Genomic DNA, 18769 nt, shown 5'->3' on the forward strand with positions numbered 1-18769 from the left:
AACGGGGACAGGGTGAGGGATGGCGGGACAGAGGGTGAGGAGGACACTGATAGATGAGGGCAGAAAGAGGGAAGCAGTAGCAGAAAAGAAGGATGAATGGAGAGATTATATGACGATCAAGTGCGGGGTGACAGGAGGGCATCATGGAGAGAGAAAAAAAAGGAATAGATCAGCGCAACCAGATTGGGAGGGGGGGGCAGAAGCAAGAACAATGGATAGAAAATGAAAGTGGGTTTAGATGAAGGGATGAGAAGAAGGGAAGAAAGGGGGATTACAGAAGAAGAAAAGTGAAAGAAAAAAAACAACAAATAATGCAGCAAGTGAAGGTAAACAGAAAGTTGGAGTGGAATGAAGATTCTTTGGTGAGGGTACAGATGTTGCCTCCAGACACCATCACAGGACAAGAAAGGACAAGAGGACAGGATGCAGGGCTAAAGGGTACAAAGCTCCTGTCAGGTTTGATTCCATGAACTGTTCACTTCCTATTTGCTCTGAAAAACAAAAGATTCTGAAAACTCTTTTTCTACCTCATTTGTAGGCTTAGTACTTTTGAGCAGTTGCACTGGATGTCAGTTAAGTACATTGGATGGTTCACCAATGCATTCATGCATGTGTCCTTTAGGGGGAATCCCTAGCTTTAACTCCTGAACTAAACCTAACTGAAAGCAAATCATAATCCTGAAGGTGCATTAACATTTACCCTCTGTAATCCTTTATAAATTCAAATAAAAGTGGTTCTTACAACAGTAGAACAGAGTTATGGAAATTAGGGAGTCCTAATGGTTTACTAAATGAAAGTACAACTTTGCATAGTTCTTAATAGTGAAAGGAAGCATTCCTTTATGAAACAGTAAATGAACAGGAGGTTTTTTCACTCCCTGTTTTCCCACTGGAAAATACAGTCGTGCCAAGCTGGCATTGGAAAAAGGGGAAGTAGGAAAACCACTTGAAAGGAAAAGTAAACAATTTAATAGCTCACAAAGTAGAAAGACAACACTAGGGGAAAGACATAACCTCTCTGTGGTAAGCCAAAGACAAAATTCACTGCAATCCATCCAACAGTTGTCAATATATTTAACTCTGAACAATAAATGCCAACCCCATGGAGGCACTACAGGGAAAGTCAGGGGACCATCAAAGTTGGTGGGATTAGGTACCATGGATGTCTGTTTGAAATGTTATAGTAATCTGTTCAATAGTTGGTGAGATATCTCACTCTGAGTCAAAGTCCAGACCAACTGAGAGAAAGACCATTTGCCATAAAATAGAACCATGCTGAGAACAAATGTCTAAATGTCTTTCTGAATTAGAGCTGGAGAAAAATATGTTATAATGTGTCTAGTCTTGCACTTGATAATCATGTATGCATCAACACGTGTTTAGTGTCCACAGCAGAGTAGGGGTCGTATTGTGCAAAAATAAAATGCAACGGTGAAAGTTTGTTGGTTCTGTTTGGGTAGACGCTTCTGAAAGCTTCGACATTGTGTAGGACAGTTAGAGCTCTGTTGTTGTTGTGATAGCACACTGTGAATGGTGGAGCTTTGCTCCGGGGAAGTGGCATTTTCATCACAGTGCACACAGGATTGGTATTTTGGTGACCCACCATGGGCTTGAGTACAAGGGAGTGTGAGGAGATGCATCGTAGGGGGTGTGTCACTAGCAATCAGGTAGCTGAGTGCCGTTTTAGAAGTTGAACAGCTGTGTTTTGGGATCATTTTGGGGATGACTGTTTGACCTGGTCATGGTCAAAAGTTTGCCAAAAGTTTTCTGAGGATTTAGTGGCCACATCCCAATGTTATTCACATCCTAATATACCGTATCTATCTAGATGTGTGGGCAAAAAGACAAAACAACTATCAAGGAAGCTGTTGTAGCTAATAAGCTATATCCGGCTTTTCCTTTATAGGTTCAATCAATTGTTGGTTTTGGTCTCTACAGAGGAACTGCTGATAATAAAAAGATAAAATATGACCTAAAGCAAATGTTACAACTAAAACACAAAAACTGGAACTCTATTACCTTGCCTGCCTGTCGTCCTACACAGTCTGACAAACTACCTGTAAGATCTAACAAACTACCTGTCCAATAGGTTCACGGGAGATGAGAATTGCCTTTTTCTTTCCTTCAGGACAACAATCAATCTCACACATCTACATCTCCGACTGATGCATACACGTTTGGACAACACAAAAAGGCAGCCTGTCAACACTGTTGGAAAGCATGTCTCCACCGAAATGCCAACCGCCTCAATCACTGTACAGTCACATCAACTACAGTCTGTCCAATTCCCCCACCTGTCTGTCTATCTGTCTGCATCACAAAACCCTAATTCTCACTGCAGAATCACTGTCTCTTTCATTTTTCCACATCACATCTGCACAGACAGTCAGATGGGCAGGTGCAGACAGACAGTTAGGTACTGGCAGGTGGGTAGACATGCTTGAGGCCGGTGTACTGAAGTTGCCTCTGTGTGTCACATCGGTGGAGTTCTTGGTTTTTTCCTCCTCAAATACTTCTCTCCTTGTCTGTTTGCCTCTTGAAGTACAAAACTGACACTAAGTCCCATGGGGACAAGACAGAGACACATACACACATACATAACGTACAAACTGGATGACCTCACCCCATCTGACTGGTTGGCTGGAAAAAGACACACACACACACACACACACACACACACAAAATACAAGCATTACATAATCCCAGTGGGTGACAGAAGCGTTGTGCCTAATAACCCATGCAGGCCACTGGGAGGGTATACAGACAAGACAAAAGCTGTGGTCATTAAAAGAGGGACGGCATGTTTAAATGGCTTGGCTACATTGATTTAGGGAGGATGTGACAGGAAACAGGTGTGTTTTCCACAAAAATCATTGTTTTTCTTCTTTGGACATGTTTTGTTTTCTTGTCTCATCTCTTTCTCGTTCAATTCTTGTGCCACTCGGTTAAATTAGACTCATGTCCAAAGCACATTTTCAATTTTGAGAGATGTGACGAGAATGTGCTATACATATATACTGCCAGACAGAAAGCCATTTATAAAATGTGAGAAATTCTTTTGCTGTGGCCTTAATACAGACACTCTGTATGCTAATTCATGTCTGAAAGGCAGGAATAGAAGAAGAAGAAGTGATATCACAGTGGGGTGGGGTAGTCTCGGCAGGGGGGCTGCTGGAGAGATGGATGGTCTTTAGTCATGTCTATTTATAGCTCAATCGAATCTCCTTCCCAGCCCGTCACAACACCCCCATCCTTGCCAAACATCCATTGTTTCCTGCTTGGCCCGTCTTCCCATTAGTCGCCAAAGCAACTGCCTCTTGTTGTTATGGCAACTGGATCCTCATCAGTGTGCTGGCTCGAGCCATGCGGGGGGTTGGGGGGGAAATGGTTCGGGGGGATGTTTGGTGGTAATGGTGGGGGTATCGTCTGTAGAGTTGGGCTGATCGAGGGAGGTTGGATGAAGTGTATGTGTGTGCGATTGTGTAGGAAAAGGGGGAGGGTAATAAATATGCTATAAACCCTGGGGAGGGTATTCCACTATGCTAATGTACTCTGTTTCTAGCCACAGGCCAATGACTTTGCTCGAGTCAGTGGTGTCTTTGTATCAATCACAGACATCCAGCAAGAGAGCAGTTCATTATAAACCACTGTCTGAAGAGTGCTGAGATCAATTTCATTTGAGCGACGCTAATTCACATGATAATGAACAAATAAGAGTAGAGAAACATACAAACATATATATTACATATACATTCAGATATACAGATTAATAGTCCCCTCAAAAGGGATGGTAACTATTATCAAATACAGTATTTTAAATACAAATTGAAAGCTGAGGCATACGGAGGAAATCTAGTCTGAGGACACAAGAGATTTTACTTAGTAATGAGTTCAAACTTTCTTGGGAGTTTGAATTTTGTAATTTGAATCTGAGAGTCTCCGGACAGGAGGATAACATCGCCAGGCTTCTCAGTCTCACATGATTACTTTTCATCCTCTCTACATTTCCTTACCCTTAGCTGCACTGATTTGGCCAACAAAAGTAGTTATTATTTGAAATATTTCATGTTAGAATGCTATAAAGACATCTGAGCTGCCAATTGCAAAAGAGAAAACATTCTCTGAGAATGACCGTGAGACATGACTATCTCGGGAGGTAGCAGACCAAATTGACAACGTATTCAAAAACTCTCCAAACTACATTTATCGACATAGTAACGATTGTAGTACAAATTTATGACAGCTGTAGGTAATTAAAGACTTGGCTTGACTTGGAACAGTACTTTGGTCCTGACTACTGATGTTACACAAGAATAGACATAGATATGGAAGTGCAGCATCTTCTACACAGAAGAGTTGCTACTACTGAGGACACTAAAGTCATAAGTTTACATCCTACATTTAAAAAGTGACACATATTTATAGGCCAACTCCATGTCCAAACTATTCCATAAAGGGCCATGTGCCTGCAGGTTTTTGTTCCGACCAATCGAAAGCACACGATTCGACCAATCAGCAGTCTGAATACTGAGATCAGTTGATTGAATGAGTCAAGCCTGGTGTGCCTGTTTGGTTGGAATGAAAACCTGCAGCCACATGGACCTTTATGGAATAGTTTGGACACCTCTGGATTAAAGGTATAAATTGTTGAGGTTGTGCGTCCGAAACTTTGGAAAACTTTTGCTTTGGACTTAAGATCAGTAGACACTGTGGACACCTTTAAAAGCAGCTCAAGATCCATTTGTTTAGACTTACCTTCGTGTAATTCTTCTATTTTCTTAATTATTTTAGTGTTTTATGTCTGTATGTATAATTACGCTTTATTTCTACTGTGAAGCACTTCCTGACGCCTCTGCAATTGAAAGGTACTATATGAATTAAATGACTTCCTTCCTATATGTCACAACTACAGATAAAGAAGAAAAGAAACACAAGCAAATTTCACAAGTCAATAACCTTCAATCCTATAAAAACAAAGTCTCCATCTACCCGTCACAACATATTCATAGTTTATTTCATCTATCTGCTACTCAATGACATGTATTTTCTTGCATGGACCCAAGGAATAGTAGCTGTTGCCTGGGTAACAGCTAATGGGGATCCAAATAAACTAAACTAAACTAATTGCCTGGTAATAGAGAGACTATATTTGCCTAAACAGCACATAATTGAAAGAAGAGACAGTGTCTCATTCATTTTTATTAATTAATGACATAATAATCAGCAGCTCTACTATTCCCTATGAAGCAAACTGATCTAAGTTTATCATCCATAATGAATGAATCTGGAGCCCTTGGCTAATTTAGCCATATCTACTCCACCCACTGCTGTCTCTGAATGTCTGGCACAAACACGCACGCACACACACACGCACGCACACACACACGCACACACACACAAACTCTGACTGTGTTTACAATATTTACGGCCGCTATAATCAAATGTCTATCTCACATAAGCTCATACACACATGAAAATCCATTTACATCCATCAACAGTTTAGCCCTCCTCCTGCCATCACCCTCATTACCCCCAGAAGGCACGCAGTCTGTCTGCTGTGATGGACAGACATAGATGTAGAGCTAATTGGACGGTGGTCCACACTGAGTAAGATTACATTCATCTACAGAATAAAGTACGACGGGGGAAAATGGAAAATGTGACATTCATATCCATTACCACCACTATAAGATGCCAAGCCTGTCACCATGTACTACATTTATTCATACAGCCACTTTTAAAAATGTGATAAAAAAAACTAATGAATCAATTGAATGAATTTACGGTGTTTAAATCTAGAATGATATTTTCTATGTTGTTACATGTTTTTTGTCTGATTTGAACTCGTGGCATATTTCAAAATAAGGGCTCAGAAAGATCAGTTGCTGATGTTTGGTGTTACAGTCTGCATTTTAAATGGTGGCATTTCAATTCCATTTCCAGTCTGGATTAGTCGACCTGTGTCACAGCCAGACGCTCATCAGACAGTCGCAGGTTGGAAAAACACTGCAGCATTCCATTATACATACACCGCACGTTTCCATTACTTCCTACTCAGTTGGGCTACTCTCCTCCTCCCTTTCGAATACACTTTTTCAATTTTTTAAATAAGCTGTGATTGTTAAAAAGCTCTCCATACATTATGATTTAACAGACACCGGGATTTTGATTCATCTGCATAGATCAATGTAAGATGATGCTCAGCTCAAACTGTTGTTGTCCTCCTTTCTCTCCACCTTTGTCCCCTACTGCCCTCTCATTAATCTCCATATTCCACAGCCTGGTACAGCCATGCTCCATGTTTACAGCCTGCTACAGATGTGTTATCTTCTTTACATGTTTTGTATAATTAAGATGCATAAAAAGGGGAAGTTATGCTGTTTTTGATTGTCTCCCACTGCAGTGCATTCAGAACCTTCTACCACAAAGACTGAGGCAGACTCGTGCCTGCTGCTGTCCATCTGCTCTTTCTGCATCGTGTTAAGTCGCAGCATATGTGTGCGTTTGTCTCTTTAGACTTCAGTCTTTCACATCTTTTGCTTTATTTTTCTAATAATTATTTTAATAATATCTCTGGTTCTGCAGCATTGCTTATTTCTAACTGTCCATCGTGAGTCCTTCGATGTCGGCAATGTTTTAAGAAATGAGTTTTACACGTAGGTGAAGAGGGTAAAAATGAACATGTGCTTTTGCAGATGACAGAAAGTGACTATGCTATAAAATGACAAATGTCCTGTTTTTCAAAATAAATATTGCGGATGCTTTCTGGTCTACTGACGCTACTGTTGATAGATAGATAGATATCTGTGCCTCCTCTATGATGCCTGTGTTCATAATGTGCCCTGAAATATTACTTGAGTCTGGAGATTCTGCTTTCCTGTCCATAGCTGCTGCTACTATTATTAGTCATATTTTCTATTATTATTGTTGTTGTTGCTGTACATCTCTGTCTCTCTCTTTCTTCTTCTCTCTTTCTTTCTCCCTTAACCAGTCGAGGCAGATGATCGCCCACCTAAGGCTGCTCAATTCATCTAAATTTGATCGTGATTACGATTTAGGGGCCAAACGATCTCAAAACTAATTAAATCGGGGGGAAACTATTTTTTATAACAATGAGATAGCCCTCAATAACAAAGGTGTGAAAAGTGCCCTGAGATAACTTCTGATGTGATATGCCGTTATAGACACTACATGTCAGTTACTTCCTAAAATAAATTAGCTGAAGGTAAATTGGTAGTAAAGGGAAATTGGTTGTAAAGTAACAAAGGTGGTAAAATGTTCCATAACAGCCATGGATACACATACAGTATATGAAATAATGGCATAGTGGAGTTGCAACTGATGGTTTAATATTAGTCTGTATAACACAGAATCTGTGGCATCAGCAAGTGTCGTCAATGTAGTCTTTCATTAACTCCAGCATCTGTTGCTGTTCCTATGGCAACATTAACTGATCCTTAGTCTCTATAGCAACGCCCCGCGCTCCCTGTTCTTTCTCTTCCTCTTGCCCCCCCCCCCCCCCCCCCCCCAAAGGCACTTCATGTCTCTGTCTGTCTACCACCGGAAACTCGAAAATAACAATTTGACCTTTATGAACATTTTTATCTAGAAAGCAGCCTGTTCTCCAGGCTCCACAGGCTGCTTTATTGAAGTTAGGCAAATTTCACCTGTGCAAGTCTGTTAGTGAGGAAATCAGGTTATAGAGGTCAATTACAAAGTGGCAAATTGCTTTATTTCAATCAAACCGAGGTGCAAGGTGGACTTTTCTACTATCTGCTGATGCATAAAGAGCAAGTTGTGCACAGAGCTGCATGCTTCATCGGTCTCATGTTCATTAAAAGCAGTAAAAGCTGCTCATTTAGCATTAATGTAGCTTCCTTCTCTAATGAACGTATCAAAAAAGGAAAGAGGTTTAATTTTTAGTTTAATTTATACGGCTGAAATACACATGCATACACATAATGAAACAAAGACACTGTATGTTGACTTTTTTTCTGATGCACTTAGTCAAACAACATAACTGTAATCTTTTAAATAGTATCATGGTTCTAAAGCTACAAGAACAGCTTCACATTTCTTTAGCATGACTTCTGCAGGTTTTCTGTAACTGAACATCATTCTTTCAAAAGATGTTCCCTCACTGGCTCATACCTCAATGACAAACCATATTTTTTTTATCACTGTCTTTCAGAACAACCTGTATGACTTTCACAAAATGTTTGGATGAGTTTTGATAACTAGAACAAATGCAGCAAAGCCTGAACCAGGTTCAGCTTGGCAAGTGATAAATGGATTGTACTTGTATACAGGGGTTAAAGTTAAAGTCAGAAAAGTTTTGTCAGAGTGTGATTTGAGGATGATTTAGATTGCTGCATAACAGTACTGATAAACCAGAACACACAAGACTGCAGCTTAGTGAACTCACTTGATACATCTAGCCATCATTTTGCACTGGACATCAGAACATTTGGGAAGTAGCCTAGAATATAGTTTGTGTGTGCAGTGTAAGGAGGACAGTGTCTTGAAATCGCAAAAAAGATTTGTTCATTTTGTTAATTATGTAATGGTTTTGATTTACTGTTTTAGGAAATGAAAAATACTGTAGAATATCATCACTGCCATACTTCCCAATATTCTGCAACTTTTCAGCCAAATTCATGACTGCTTTTCACTTAATTGTTATGCCCACTTCCTGATTATGTGAACACGAAAATTCAATGGCATAGTACCAACGGGCCAAAATAAAGCGAAAACAGTTATTTGCCATCATTTGCATAATTTTCCCTACTGCACCGCAACACCAAATTTCAGGGCTCCCACATCTGTCAAATCCCACTTTAACCACTGCTTGTATAGCTCTTTTCTAGATTTACGACCACTCAAACTGCTTTTAAACTAAAAGACACATTCACCCATTCATTCACCCATTCATACACCATTGGCGTAGCCATCTGGAGCAATTTAGGGTTTAGTATCTTGCCTAATGACATATTGAAATGCCGACAGGAATGAAGGAGCCGGGAATAGAACCGCCAATCTTCTGATTAGAGGACGACTCGCTCTAAGTTCCAAGGTTGGAACCTAGGTGCCAAATATCAAACACTACACATATTCTACATGTGCATAATAATTTATTCTACCAGGTTAAGGTTTGGACATAAACTTTGCATGTCAGAGCAACCTACTACGACCTCTTCCATCTCAGGTCTTGTTGTGGTATATTAACATCTCACTACTCATGCCTTTGCCTCTGAGACACAACAGGTATCATTCACATAACAACATGAGTCTGCTTGTCATGAAAAACGTTAATATAGCTTATTTTAAAAGTTTAAACAGATGACTAATGCTGTTTTGCCCTGGAAGAATCAGCGTCTGTCATGTTTCTTTAGTCATTTATGCAGGTTTTTCCTTGACTTTGTCACCCAATGTGTAATTTCAGTTCAACCTGTCTTTACATAACCAGTATGCTTTTTGACATGTCTTATTTTAAATATCAAAGTCACATATATTTACATTTACTGCTGGTCATGGAGCATATTTTCAGCTCTAGTGCTCCTATTTCAAGGCCCCATGAAACAGAGAAACAGAATATTTGAGCGGTGCGCACTTACAAGAGGGATTTAAATCAAATCCTTTGCATTTGATATTACAGCTAAAAAGTCGACGGGGCTTAGGGTTTAGCACGATACCGAGCTGCAGAGAGAAATGGAGCTACGGAGGACTGCTGGCTCCCTCAGCTGTTGTTAGATCAGGAGGAGGACGAGGGAGAGGTGAATGAATTCTTAAAAAGATTCATTTAAAAACTGATTTTCTTTACATATATTTGGCTTGTTACAAGAGCTCAATGAACAATTAACACATTGACACAGGATTAAAACTGAGAAAATGTATTTTTCATTTCACGGGGCATTTGACATATCCCAAATGATACAATTCCAGGCTGACACTGACAAAACAGGGTTTATTTAGTGCAATTTGAGTGAATTAGAAAGTATGTCTTGTGTTAATGTATTGTGTCCCTGTCTATAAGAATGAATGTGTGCATATGTGGCTCTACATATCCATCTGTTTGTATGTATATATGTGTGCCTAACACTCTCTTTCAATATCAGTTTAGTATTCACCTCCTATATTTGTGTCTTACCTGTTTGAATCAGTTTGCTTCTGTCTATCTCTCACTCAATAAATCTGTTTGTCTCCCCGCCTCCCTGTTTGTTTGTCCCACCGCACACACATCAATCTTTTTCACGCCTCAGCCTGTCTCGTGTGTTTTTTTTTCTGGACACCCCTCTGCTTCAGATCTGTCTGTTTTTACTGCTGCCGGGGGGGTTTCCAGAGTTCTCTCAGTCTGTCTGAAGTCTGCCTGCGATGCCTTCGTCTGATCATCGATTCTTATTTAACAGAAGCTGAAACTACAAAACAAGTTCTCACACACACACACAGAGTACTCCCATTCCAAATACAGAGTAAACCTTAGTTAAAGGCTGTGAAAGTGAATTACAAACCTAAGACTAAGGCTAGCTAAATGCTTTGTCAAAATAAATAACACACACATTTTATCTTTTATATCTCTTTCACTATAAAGCTGCTGTGCAATTTTGGATTCATTTTGGCTGGAAACTGAACACATACTGTACTTGTCTCCTCACCTGCTGTCTTAGCGAAGCTGAGAATATAAAGTGGCTCGACTAAAGTGGAAATCAGGTCAGAGGGAAGGAGAAAAAAACGTTTTAGGAGGGTACAAAAAGAAGATTAATTATATTGGTATAGCCTATATAGATAAAGGGGTAGTCAGTGCTGGCAAACCAAACTTTTCCTTTCACGTTTAACAAAAGTTTGGCGCAATTAAACTTCTAAGAGAATGGACCCCTTATCAGGAGTGTCAGGATGATGAGTCATGACATATTGTCTGTAAAGAAATGTGGTTATAAGAGACATACATGTAAGCTCCCTCCACGTGGAGTTTCAGCACCATGGAGAGAGCCGAAATTGTCCTCCCGACAATTTAACACATAAAGGAAGACTTAATAGTCGTGGAGAGTCCACTTCAGTCTGTGGAAAGCAGTTGTATAAATGACTTCTGTGACATTAAAGGAGTTTAGTCAAGTCATTTTTTATTCAACTACGTTAAGTATGTGTGTGTATAAATCTGTGTGTGTGTGTGTGTGTGTGGTTGTAATAGGTAGAGTTATGAGAAATGCAATATGGGAAATGTAGGATTCAGTGTGTTTGGGGTTTGAGCCGTACTAGGGGGTAAAAGTCAGGATATTTTAGACTCTGGTTATTTTGGATTATTTCTCAATCTCCTTCAAGTCCAGCTTTATGGTGCAATATTAAACAGCTAGAATACTACTATATTTACACCACCTGTGTAACTGTATTTATTTATTTAGATACATTAACACGTTTTCTTGTAAATAAGATTCACTCCTGAATCAGTCTCACAAAGATTACATTTTTTTTTTTTTTAAATCCATCCATGAACTGACACACTAAACTATAGATTGGCTGTAAAAAGCTTTTAAGATCAGTCATATCATATAAATCACAAATATTGAAACAGGAAGTCATGCACAGGGATGTTGCGTTGTTTTGGGATTTTATTTTTTTATTTTTTTATTGTCAGCTACATAATAACACAACCTGAATCCAAGTGCCTGTTCATGTTCCTCTTATGAAGGATGTTAGAGGCCACATGTCTGAGTGTGAATGTGCTGAGCTGTGATGAGCTTTGGTGCCAGACCCAATGACTAAAGTGTGTCTAAAGTGAGAATTAAGTGCTGAAGTAGTAGAACTTGTGATCTTCCATCTTCTAAGGACCAGCATTTTGACCATTTTATGTCTTCATGGAGTCTAACTCTGATTAAGACTAATGGAAACACACATGACATGTTGATATATTTGCACTATTATTGGTAAATTGGTATTATGGAAAATGCATCATGGACTTATAGTATTGAAAGCCACTTGTCACAACAACCTACCTAAAACATGAATAGAGGGCGTGTGGCACACATTTAGAGCTGTTCGACATGCAGGAGACAAACTCCCAAAATTTCCACTGACTGCGCTGATACAGCTGCCTTTTAAAATGTCAATATCAAAATGTATTAAATCGTCAGCACAGCCCACGCTGCTGGCCCGGAGCCATCTCTGCATGGGCTACGAATCTGTTGCAGAAGCACGGCACATCCTCTGAAAAATCAACCCAGAATGACTCACGCTCTACCGTTTGGTGTTGCCTCCAACAGTGGCGCCAACGAGGCAAAAACCCAACGCTTCCCCCAAAGCCGTCAAAACACATTAACTCACCCCAGTTATGGAATGGGGCCCACACTGTACAAATGGCCCTTCTGGGCTACTGTCTAACAGCCTGTGCCCCAATGAAAGGAGCCTAAACAACAGCGAAAAGTGCTAAGGGGTAAAAATAGCCTGCTGATACAGTATATTCATGCCTGCCTGCCTTTTGAGGATTTGTGTTTGTCCTTAAATAGCTTGATGACTCAGCTGTGTATATGTGGTTGTGTATGAGTGTCTGGAGACAGGACCTCAGCAGCTTTTTATTTGTGCTTTCTATACAGTCTGGAACCTCTGTTCTGTCTGAAAGAGAGGGGCATAGGTGTTGTTGTGATGTGGTGTGCCCCTCCTGTTTCTTTTGCCATAACTTTTACTTTTTATTTGAATTAACTAAATGTAGAGTGTAAGGAAAGAAGAAAAAAACAAACGCTGACATATTACAACTTCATGAAGACGCGTTGAATGTGTTAGCCAACAATTATCTATCCAACATTCATGTTTCGGGCAGATACAAGTCCAACATTCATTCCTTTTAGCTCTGTTTTGAGTCTCCACCAGCATCTACATGGAAAATGTAGTTATTTAATGCTAATTGTCTGTCTGCTGTCTGGTGGTAGGCAGGTAGTGTACAGCTGGTTCATGAGAACATTTTTGCTGGAAACACCTGCTGTGGTAGAAAAAGATGCTGAAACAACAGTTGGAGGAGTGCTCTGTTACGATGAGGGGGACTGCAGAGTCGGGTGCATCACAATGAGTACATCAGAAGTATCATGCATCTGCTTCAGTTGAAGGCTTGCTGTCTCTTTCTATTGTTAAACCAACAGGTGTGGCTGTAGATGATCTACTACCACATTGTCCAGTGCTGGAATATTCCCTCATATCTCTCAACCTAGATCTCCATCAGGCTTTCTTCTGTTAACCCTCCTCTGTGACACCCTTAAATTTCTCACTGTTTTAAAACTGCATTCCCACCCCTCTTCTACTCCTGTATATTCATCTCTGTTGTCACCTCTGCATGTTGTTTTCATCAACAGGTCTTACACAGCATCATCTTTTTCCCCTTGCCACTCTTTCCTGTGGTACACTAACTGCAATTTTCTATCCCAGCACTTCTCTTTTACATCCTACTGTTTCCCTCAAACGTTTTTGAAAGGCTTTTATGTTTTTAGCTCCAATTTTATCGTTTTTTAGCTGATTTTTGTCCTCCCTCGTCTGTATCCAACAGGAAGTCTCTCTTCTTCCTCTTCATTGTGCGCCACATGCCTTCTTATCTTTTATACAAGGCTTAAATAGCAGTCTTGATGACAAAGACCCACCCCTGGGCACTGACAAAAGGTCTCATTACCCAGAGGGAAGACAGAGGCAGCTGCGTTTAGCACTCTTTCTTTCTCATATGAACACAAATTTACACTGACACATACAAGTGAAAGCATACGGAAAAATGTGTACAACGCACTATGTGTATCAAATGATGCGGTGGAGTTAACCCTGTCATTCTACACTCAAAACAACCACTCAACCCAATGAGCATGAATCCAGCACCCTACTTATCCACAAACCTGCACTATATTTGTGTCTATGTGTCTTGGAAGTGGTAAAAAAAAAAAAAAAAAAACTAAAGCAAGCCAGGCCTTTCTTGTGGAAGAGTGGTGGGCATTGATCAAAGCTGCTAATAGTCAGGTTCCACACTCTGCTGTTCCTGTGGTGAGCTGAGGGCTGCCTCAGTACTCATTACAGCCTCCAATGGGAGGCAGGGACAGGAAGTGTTGAAAGGAAGAACAAGGAAACGAATCCTCTGGAACTCTGCGTCTTCATAAATCACAGAGGAACAGAAAAACACTTCAGCTCCTCAGAAAAAAGGACACACAAATATAGGAGACAGAGACGAACATAAATGTCAAGATTTACGCTTCAATAGCCACATAGATTGATTGACATACACAAACATCCACTCACAAACAAAAACACAAGTCAACCACTTTACACAATTGGTTGCTGTAGACGCTACTATTTCATTACATTACGGAACAATGTAACACAATGCTTCAAATTCATGTGACATTAAAACAAGGGCTGGTCAAGAAGCTGATCAACAGCTCGTGTTATCTTATAACTCTGATATTCAGTGAACACACACGCACAAGAACAACTGCTCTATTTTTAACTGTTCATCTCTGGTTGGTATAAACATTATTATTCCCCAGTGAGCTGAAACTTCTTCTTAATGAGTCACACTGCTACATGTGTATTCTGCAGTAAAAAGAAGAGACTATCAGGAAAGCTTTCACTTGATTGACAGATGACTTGATAGTTGAATTTCACAACTTGCCCAACAGACTGATAATACTCCATTCTTTCATCCATTTTCCAAACAAGGTAGTCCAAACATCTTTTCTTTCTAACTACATGTCCCACCTATTTCTGGGGGATTTCTGGATAAGTAATCCCTTCAGCAGGTTCTAGGTCTGCCCCAGGGTTTCCTTTCCATTTTGGCATACTAGGGAAACCTCTTAAGTGAGGGGTCAGGAGGGCACTCTAATCAGGTGCCTGAACCACCTCAGGTAACTCCTTTTAATGGAAAACAGCAGCAATTCTAATCCAAGCTTCTTTTTGATTTCTGAGATCTCCCCTTTATCTCTAAAGGTGAGCCCAGAAGGAAACTCTTTTCAGTTATTTATATCCATGATCCCTTTCTTTCAAGAGCTGTCTCCATACATCTATCTATGAACTTTCAAGTTGTCAATTCCTGGCTTGGATCTTCAAATTACATTGAGCTGTAACCTGCTCCAGAACACTTTGCAGGTTATGGCCCAATGAAATAAAAAGAACAACATCATCTGCAAACAGACATTCTCTGAAGCCAAAACCCCTTACATATGGGCGGCATCTCCTCTGTGCTCTAAATATTACACTCAATAAGCACTCACTCTGTCTATGTTTTCACTTCAATCATTCTGTAATCACACCAGTGACTATCCTCAATAATGATGCATGAAAAAACAATGCCTAAAGAGGAATTAAAATAGGACTTACCTATGGTGGAGAAGCAGATGAGGCAGCAATCATCACAGAACATGGAAAGTAAAACCGACAAAAACAACAATTACAATTTGACATTTAAAAAAAAGTTATACTGTCAGGAGACACACCAGGCAGTGAACTGTTGATGCATAACAGAGGTTATAAGTTAATATGACACCCAAAAAGCCTTTTTTCTTCAGCATTCTTTTTTAGGAGAAGTTGTAAAGGAAAAAGGCGGCTAGTGAGGAAAACAGAGTTAATTGGAAACAGGAGAGACAAGATAGAGTGACACCTCACCCCTGGATGCAAAGGAAACAGAACATGATTATAGTGTTAACGTATACACCTGGACAGAAGAGACAGAAAAGTTTGGTTTTGATTGGGTGAAGATGACACAGCCTAGTGTTGTCGCTAAGGAGAAAGACTCCGTGATTGGTTAGTAGTAGCACACCCATCAACAGCAACACTGTTAATTAGGAGAACATCCCAGCAGTGGATCATCATAATTAAGGTACTTACAGATTAAAGTAAAGCCAATCCAAAGTTCCAGTTGATCAACACTTGAGCCCATGCATTAGTCACACAAAAAATAGTCTAAACTAGACACACCAAACAGCCAAGTTTTTAGCTAAAGGTGTCCATGCAAGGGGCAACATAAATGGGTCTAGTTAAAGACACCAAGCAATCAATCCCAGGTGAAAAGCATATTTGAAATCAGTTTAAAATGACCTAACTACTCAAACTGGATGGAAGCATCATGCATCATACCTTTCGACTATATCTTTTAGCTACTCTATATCTAACTTCTATTTCATCCAGGGCTGACTGCAACCAACCTTCAGTGGGGGCAACTGGAGGGGCCACAGCTGGTTCTTCCATGGGATCAGCAAAGCTGGGAAAGAAGGGCTTAGCTGCAGGGTTAAGACCAGATCCTGGAGTTCCTACAGGGCTGAGTGATGGAGGGGAAGAGGGGCTGATACCTGGGGATTCCTGTGGAGGGAATTTCTTAGCCCCTGGGGAGGTAGGACTCTTTACAGAGGAGGAAGAAGATGAAGAACGAGACTTCTTAGATTGTTTCTGGGCTGATTTGGCATCTTTTTGTTCTTTGGTTTGGAATTCCTGAGCTGTAGTTTTGGGGGAGCGGAGAGGGGCTGGGCTTGGTGTGTCAAAGGCCAGGCTTAAGGGTAAAGGATGACCTGAAGTGCTCATGTCACTGAAGTCAAATAGCTCGCTGTTGCTGCTCATGTGGGATTCGTTCAGGAGCCAAGAAGAATCTGAGGGTGAAAGAGGTGGAGCTGAAGCTAAGACCTCACCTTTTGTTGGAAGTCCCGGGCTTGTCTGGGAGGCAGGGCTAAAAGCTGAGGTGTCACTTTCAGGCATGACTTGCACAGAAGACTCTTGGAAAGAGCTGGAGTTGTCAAACATCCCGCTGTCAACCATGTCACCAACTGCTGCTTCATTTTGGGATGAGAAAGGTGGAGAAAAAGCCTGGCTGCTATTGCCCAGACTGGCATTTTCACTCTCCATCAGGAGGTCAAATGGATCATCAGGGCGAGGAGCCATGGGGAAGGAACCAACCATTCCAGTGCTGGTGGTGGAAGGCATAGTGAACGGAGCTGCAGTAGCTTTCAGCTCGCTGTTCAGGACTAGTGGGCTAATGGAAGCAGATGTAGGGGAGAATATGTCCTGAGACATAGGAGAAGATACCAAGCATTCTTCTGGGTGGACCTCCTTTTTCCAAGGGCTCTGGCTGGTGTCCATATCTTCAACGGAGGCCTCCAGGCTTTCCTGAGCTGGACTCCCTTGATCCATTATCACTTCCTCTGTAATTTCAGAGGGCCCTGTGGATGAAGGGACAGAGGGTTCTGCCACCACTGCCCACTCCTCAGGGATCTTCTTTCTGTTCTTACCCCTCTTTCCCCGGCCAGCACTCTTCCCAATCTGCTCCTCCCAGCCCCCCTCTCCTCTATCACGCCTTGGGCCAATCCTTTGGTAGAACTCCTCTGTTGGGGGAGTGTTTTCTCCCTGTGCTTGCACCTCAGGGTGGCCTTTGCTTTCATGCTCATGGCCCTCATCTTTCTGTCGCCTTTTCTTCTTCTTCTTCTGTTTTCGGTCTGATCCCTCTCCCTCCCTTTCGTCACCTCCAGCATAGCTGGTGCTCTCACGACTGGGCCAGCTGTCAGGTGGGTCATCGGGGGTGGTTGCGAGATGTCTGGCATGGCGATTAATCACATCGGAGACACTGGGAGTGAAAGGGAGGTCTGTCGGTAGGCAGCCAGCCTGGTCTGGCCAGCAGTCGCCTAAAGCACCTTTTTGTGGGTGAAGAGGGGAGAGTTTAATATTGGGGGAGATGGGTATGAGCATATGAATTGGTTCCCTTAAACTAACTCACACAAAAAATAACTGAAAAAACTTCAGAACATATGACTACGTTTCTTAAAAATAATTCAACAAACAAAATAATAAACACTGAAAAAACAAAAGACTTTCAATGAGTTTTAAATTCTCATAGTGATGTAGCTATATTTTCTATTTGGTAAGATGGGAAGGCTGAGAAGATGACAGAATGGATCCAAAACAGAGGAGAAACTTCTGAAAGGACTCAATCCAAGGCCAGGCAGTGTTTTTTGCCTCTTTCATTAGTTACCTTTGAGCCAAACAAGAAAAACTGTGTGTTTTGTTGATAATCCTAAAATGGAACCAAATAACATTAGTTTTTAAATCTCCCCCATAGCAGTGAAAGTCCTAAAATTCCTTCCGTCATTGCTGATGGAGTGAATGAAAGCTTGGAGGAATGAGAATCAAATACATATCGTACACACACACATATACAAACAAGCACTCAAATGCTGTCAAGTACTGAATTAAATGGTATAGAGAAGTGGTACTTTTGGGCGGCTGATTCACTATAGCCTCGGGTCAGAGTACACATAAATTGCACACTGAAAATACTGGACTGCAAAGAGAGCCCTGTTTATAATCAAAACAGAGAGCAAGAGTGAGCTGTGTCAGTGTGTGCAGACACAAATAAGGTCAGATAGTAAATATAAAAAGTATAAGTAATATACACATAAGTAATATGAAAGTCTCCTACAGACACACAAAAACAAAGAGTGCTTAATGGGACCATAGAAAGGAGGTCAATTAAAGGCAGCCATGCTGTAACTAAAAGAGCCTCTTTCAGTCTTGGGACATTGTATAACACAGCTCAGGTCTGAAGGGCAACTATGATGAATGGCAATAGTCAGACAGAATTCAGTCTTAATGTAGAAGGTAAAGAAGGGAAGAGAAATGTGAGGTAGATAAGAGTTAACAAGAGTGGAGGGGAAACTGCCCACCGAGACAGGGTTGTTTTTTTTTACTTTGGCCCAGTTTGTTTTTTCTAGTTTTCAATATATATATATATATATATATAAATATATGATTATACACACACACATACAGCTAA

The 18769-nt window shown here is 40.8% G+C and overlaps 1 protein-coding gene across 2 annotated transcripts in view; it reads right to left on the reverse strand.

Moving 5' to 3' along the window:
• LOC134002542 (microtubule-associated protein 4) overlaps window positions 1-18769 on the reverse strand; it is a 112981-nt gene that overhangs the window by 32495 nt on the left and 61717 nt on the right. For both annotated transcript variants that reach the window (XM_062441894.1, XM_062441893.1), the window contains exon 7: window positions 16158-17630. In XM_062441894.1, the coding sequence (XP_062297878.1) occupies window positions 16158-17630 (1473 nt within the window). The remainder of the gene's footprint in view (window positions 1-16157; window positions 17631-18769) is intronic.

The sequence above is a fragment of the Scomber scombrus genome, chromosome 20 (assembly GCF_963691925.1).
Source record: "Scomber scombrus chromosome 20, fScoSco1.1, whole genome shotgun sequence".
Lineage (NCBI taxonomy): Eukaryota > Metazoa > Chordata > Actinopteri > Scombriformes > Scombridae > Scomber > Scomber scombrus.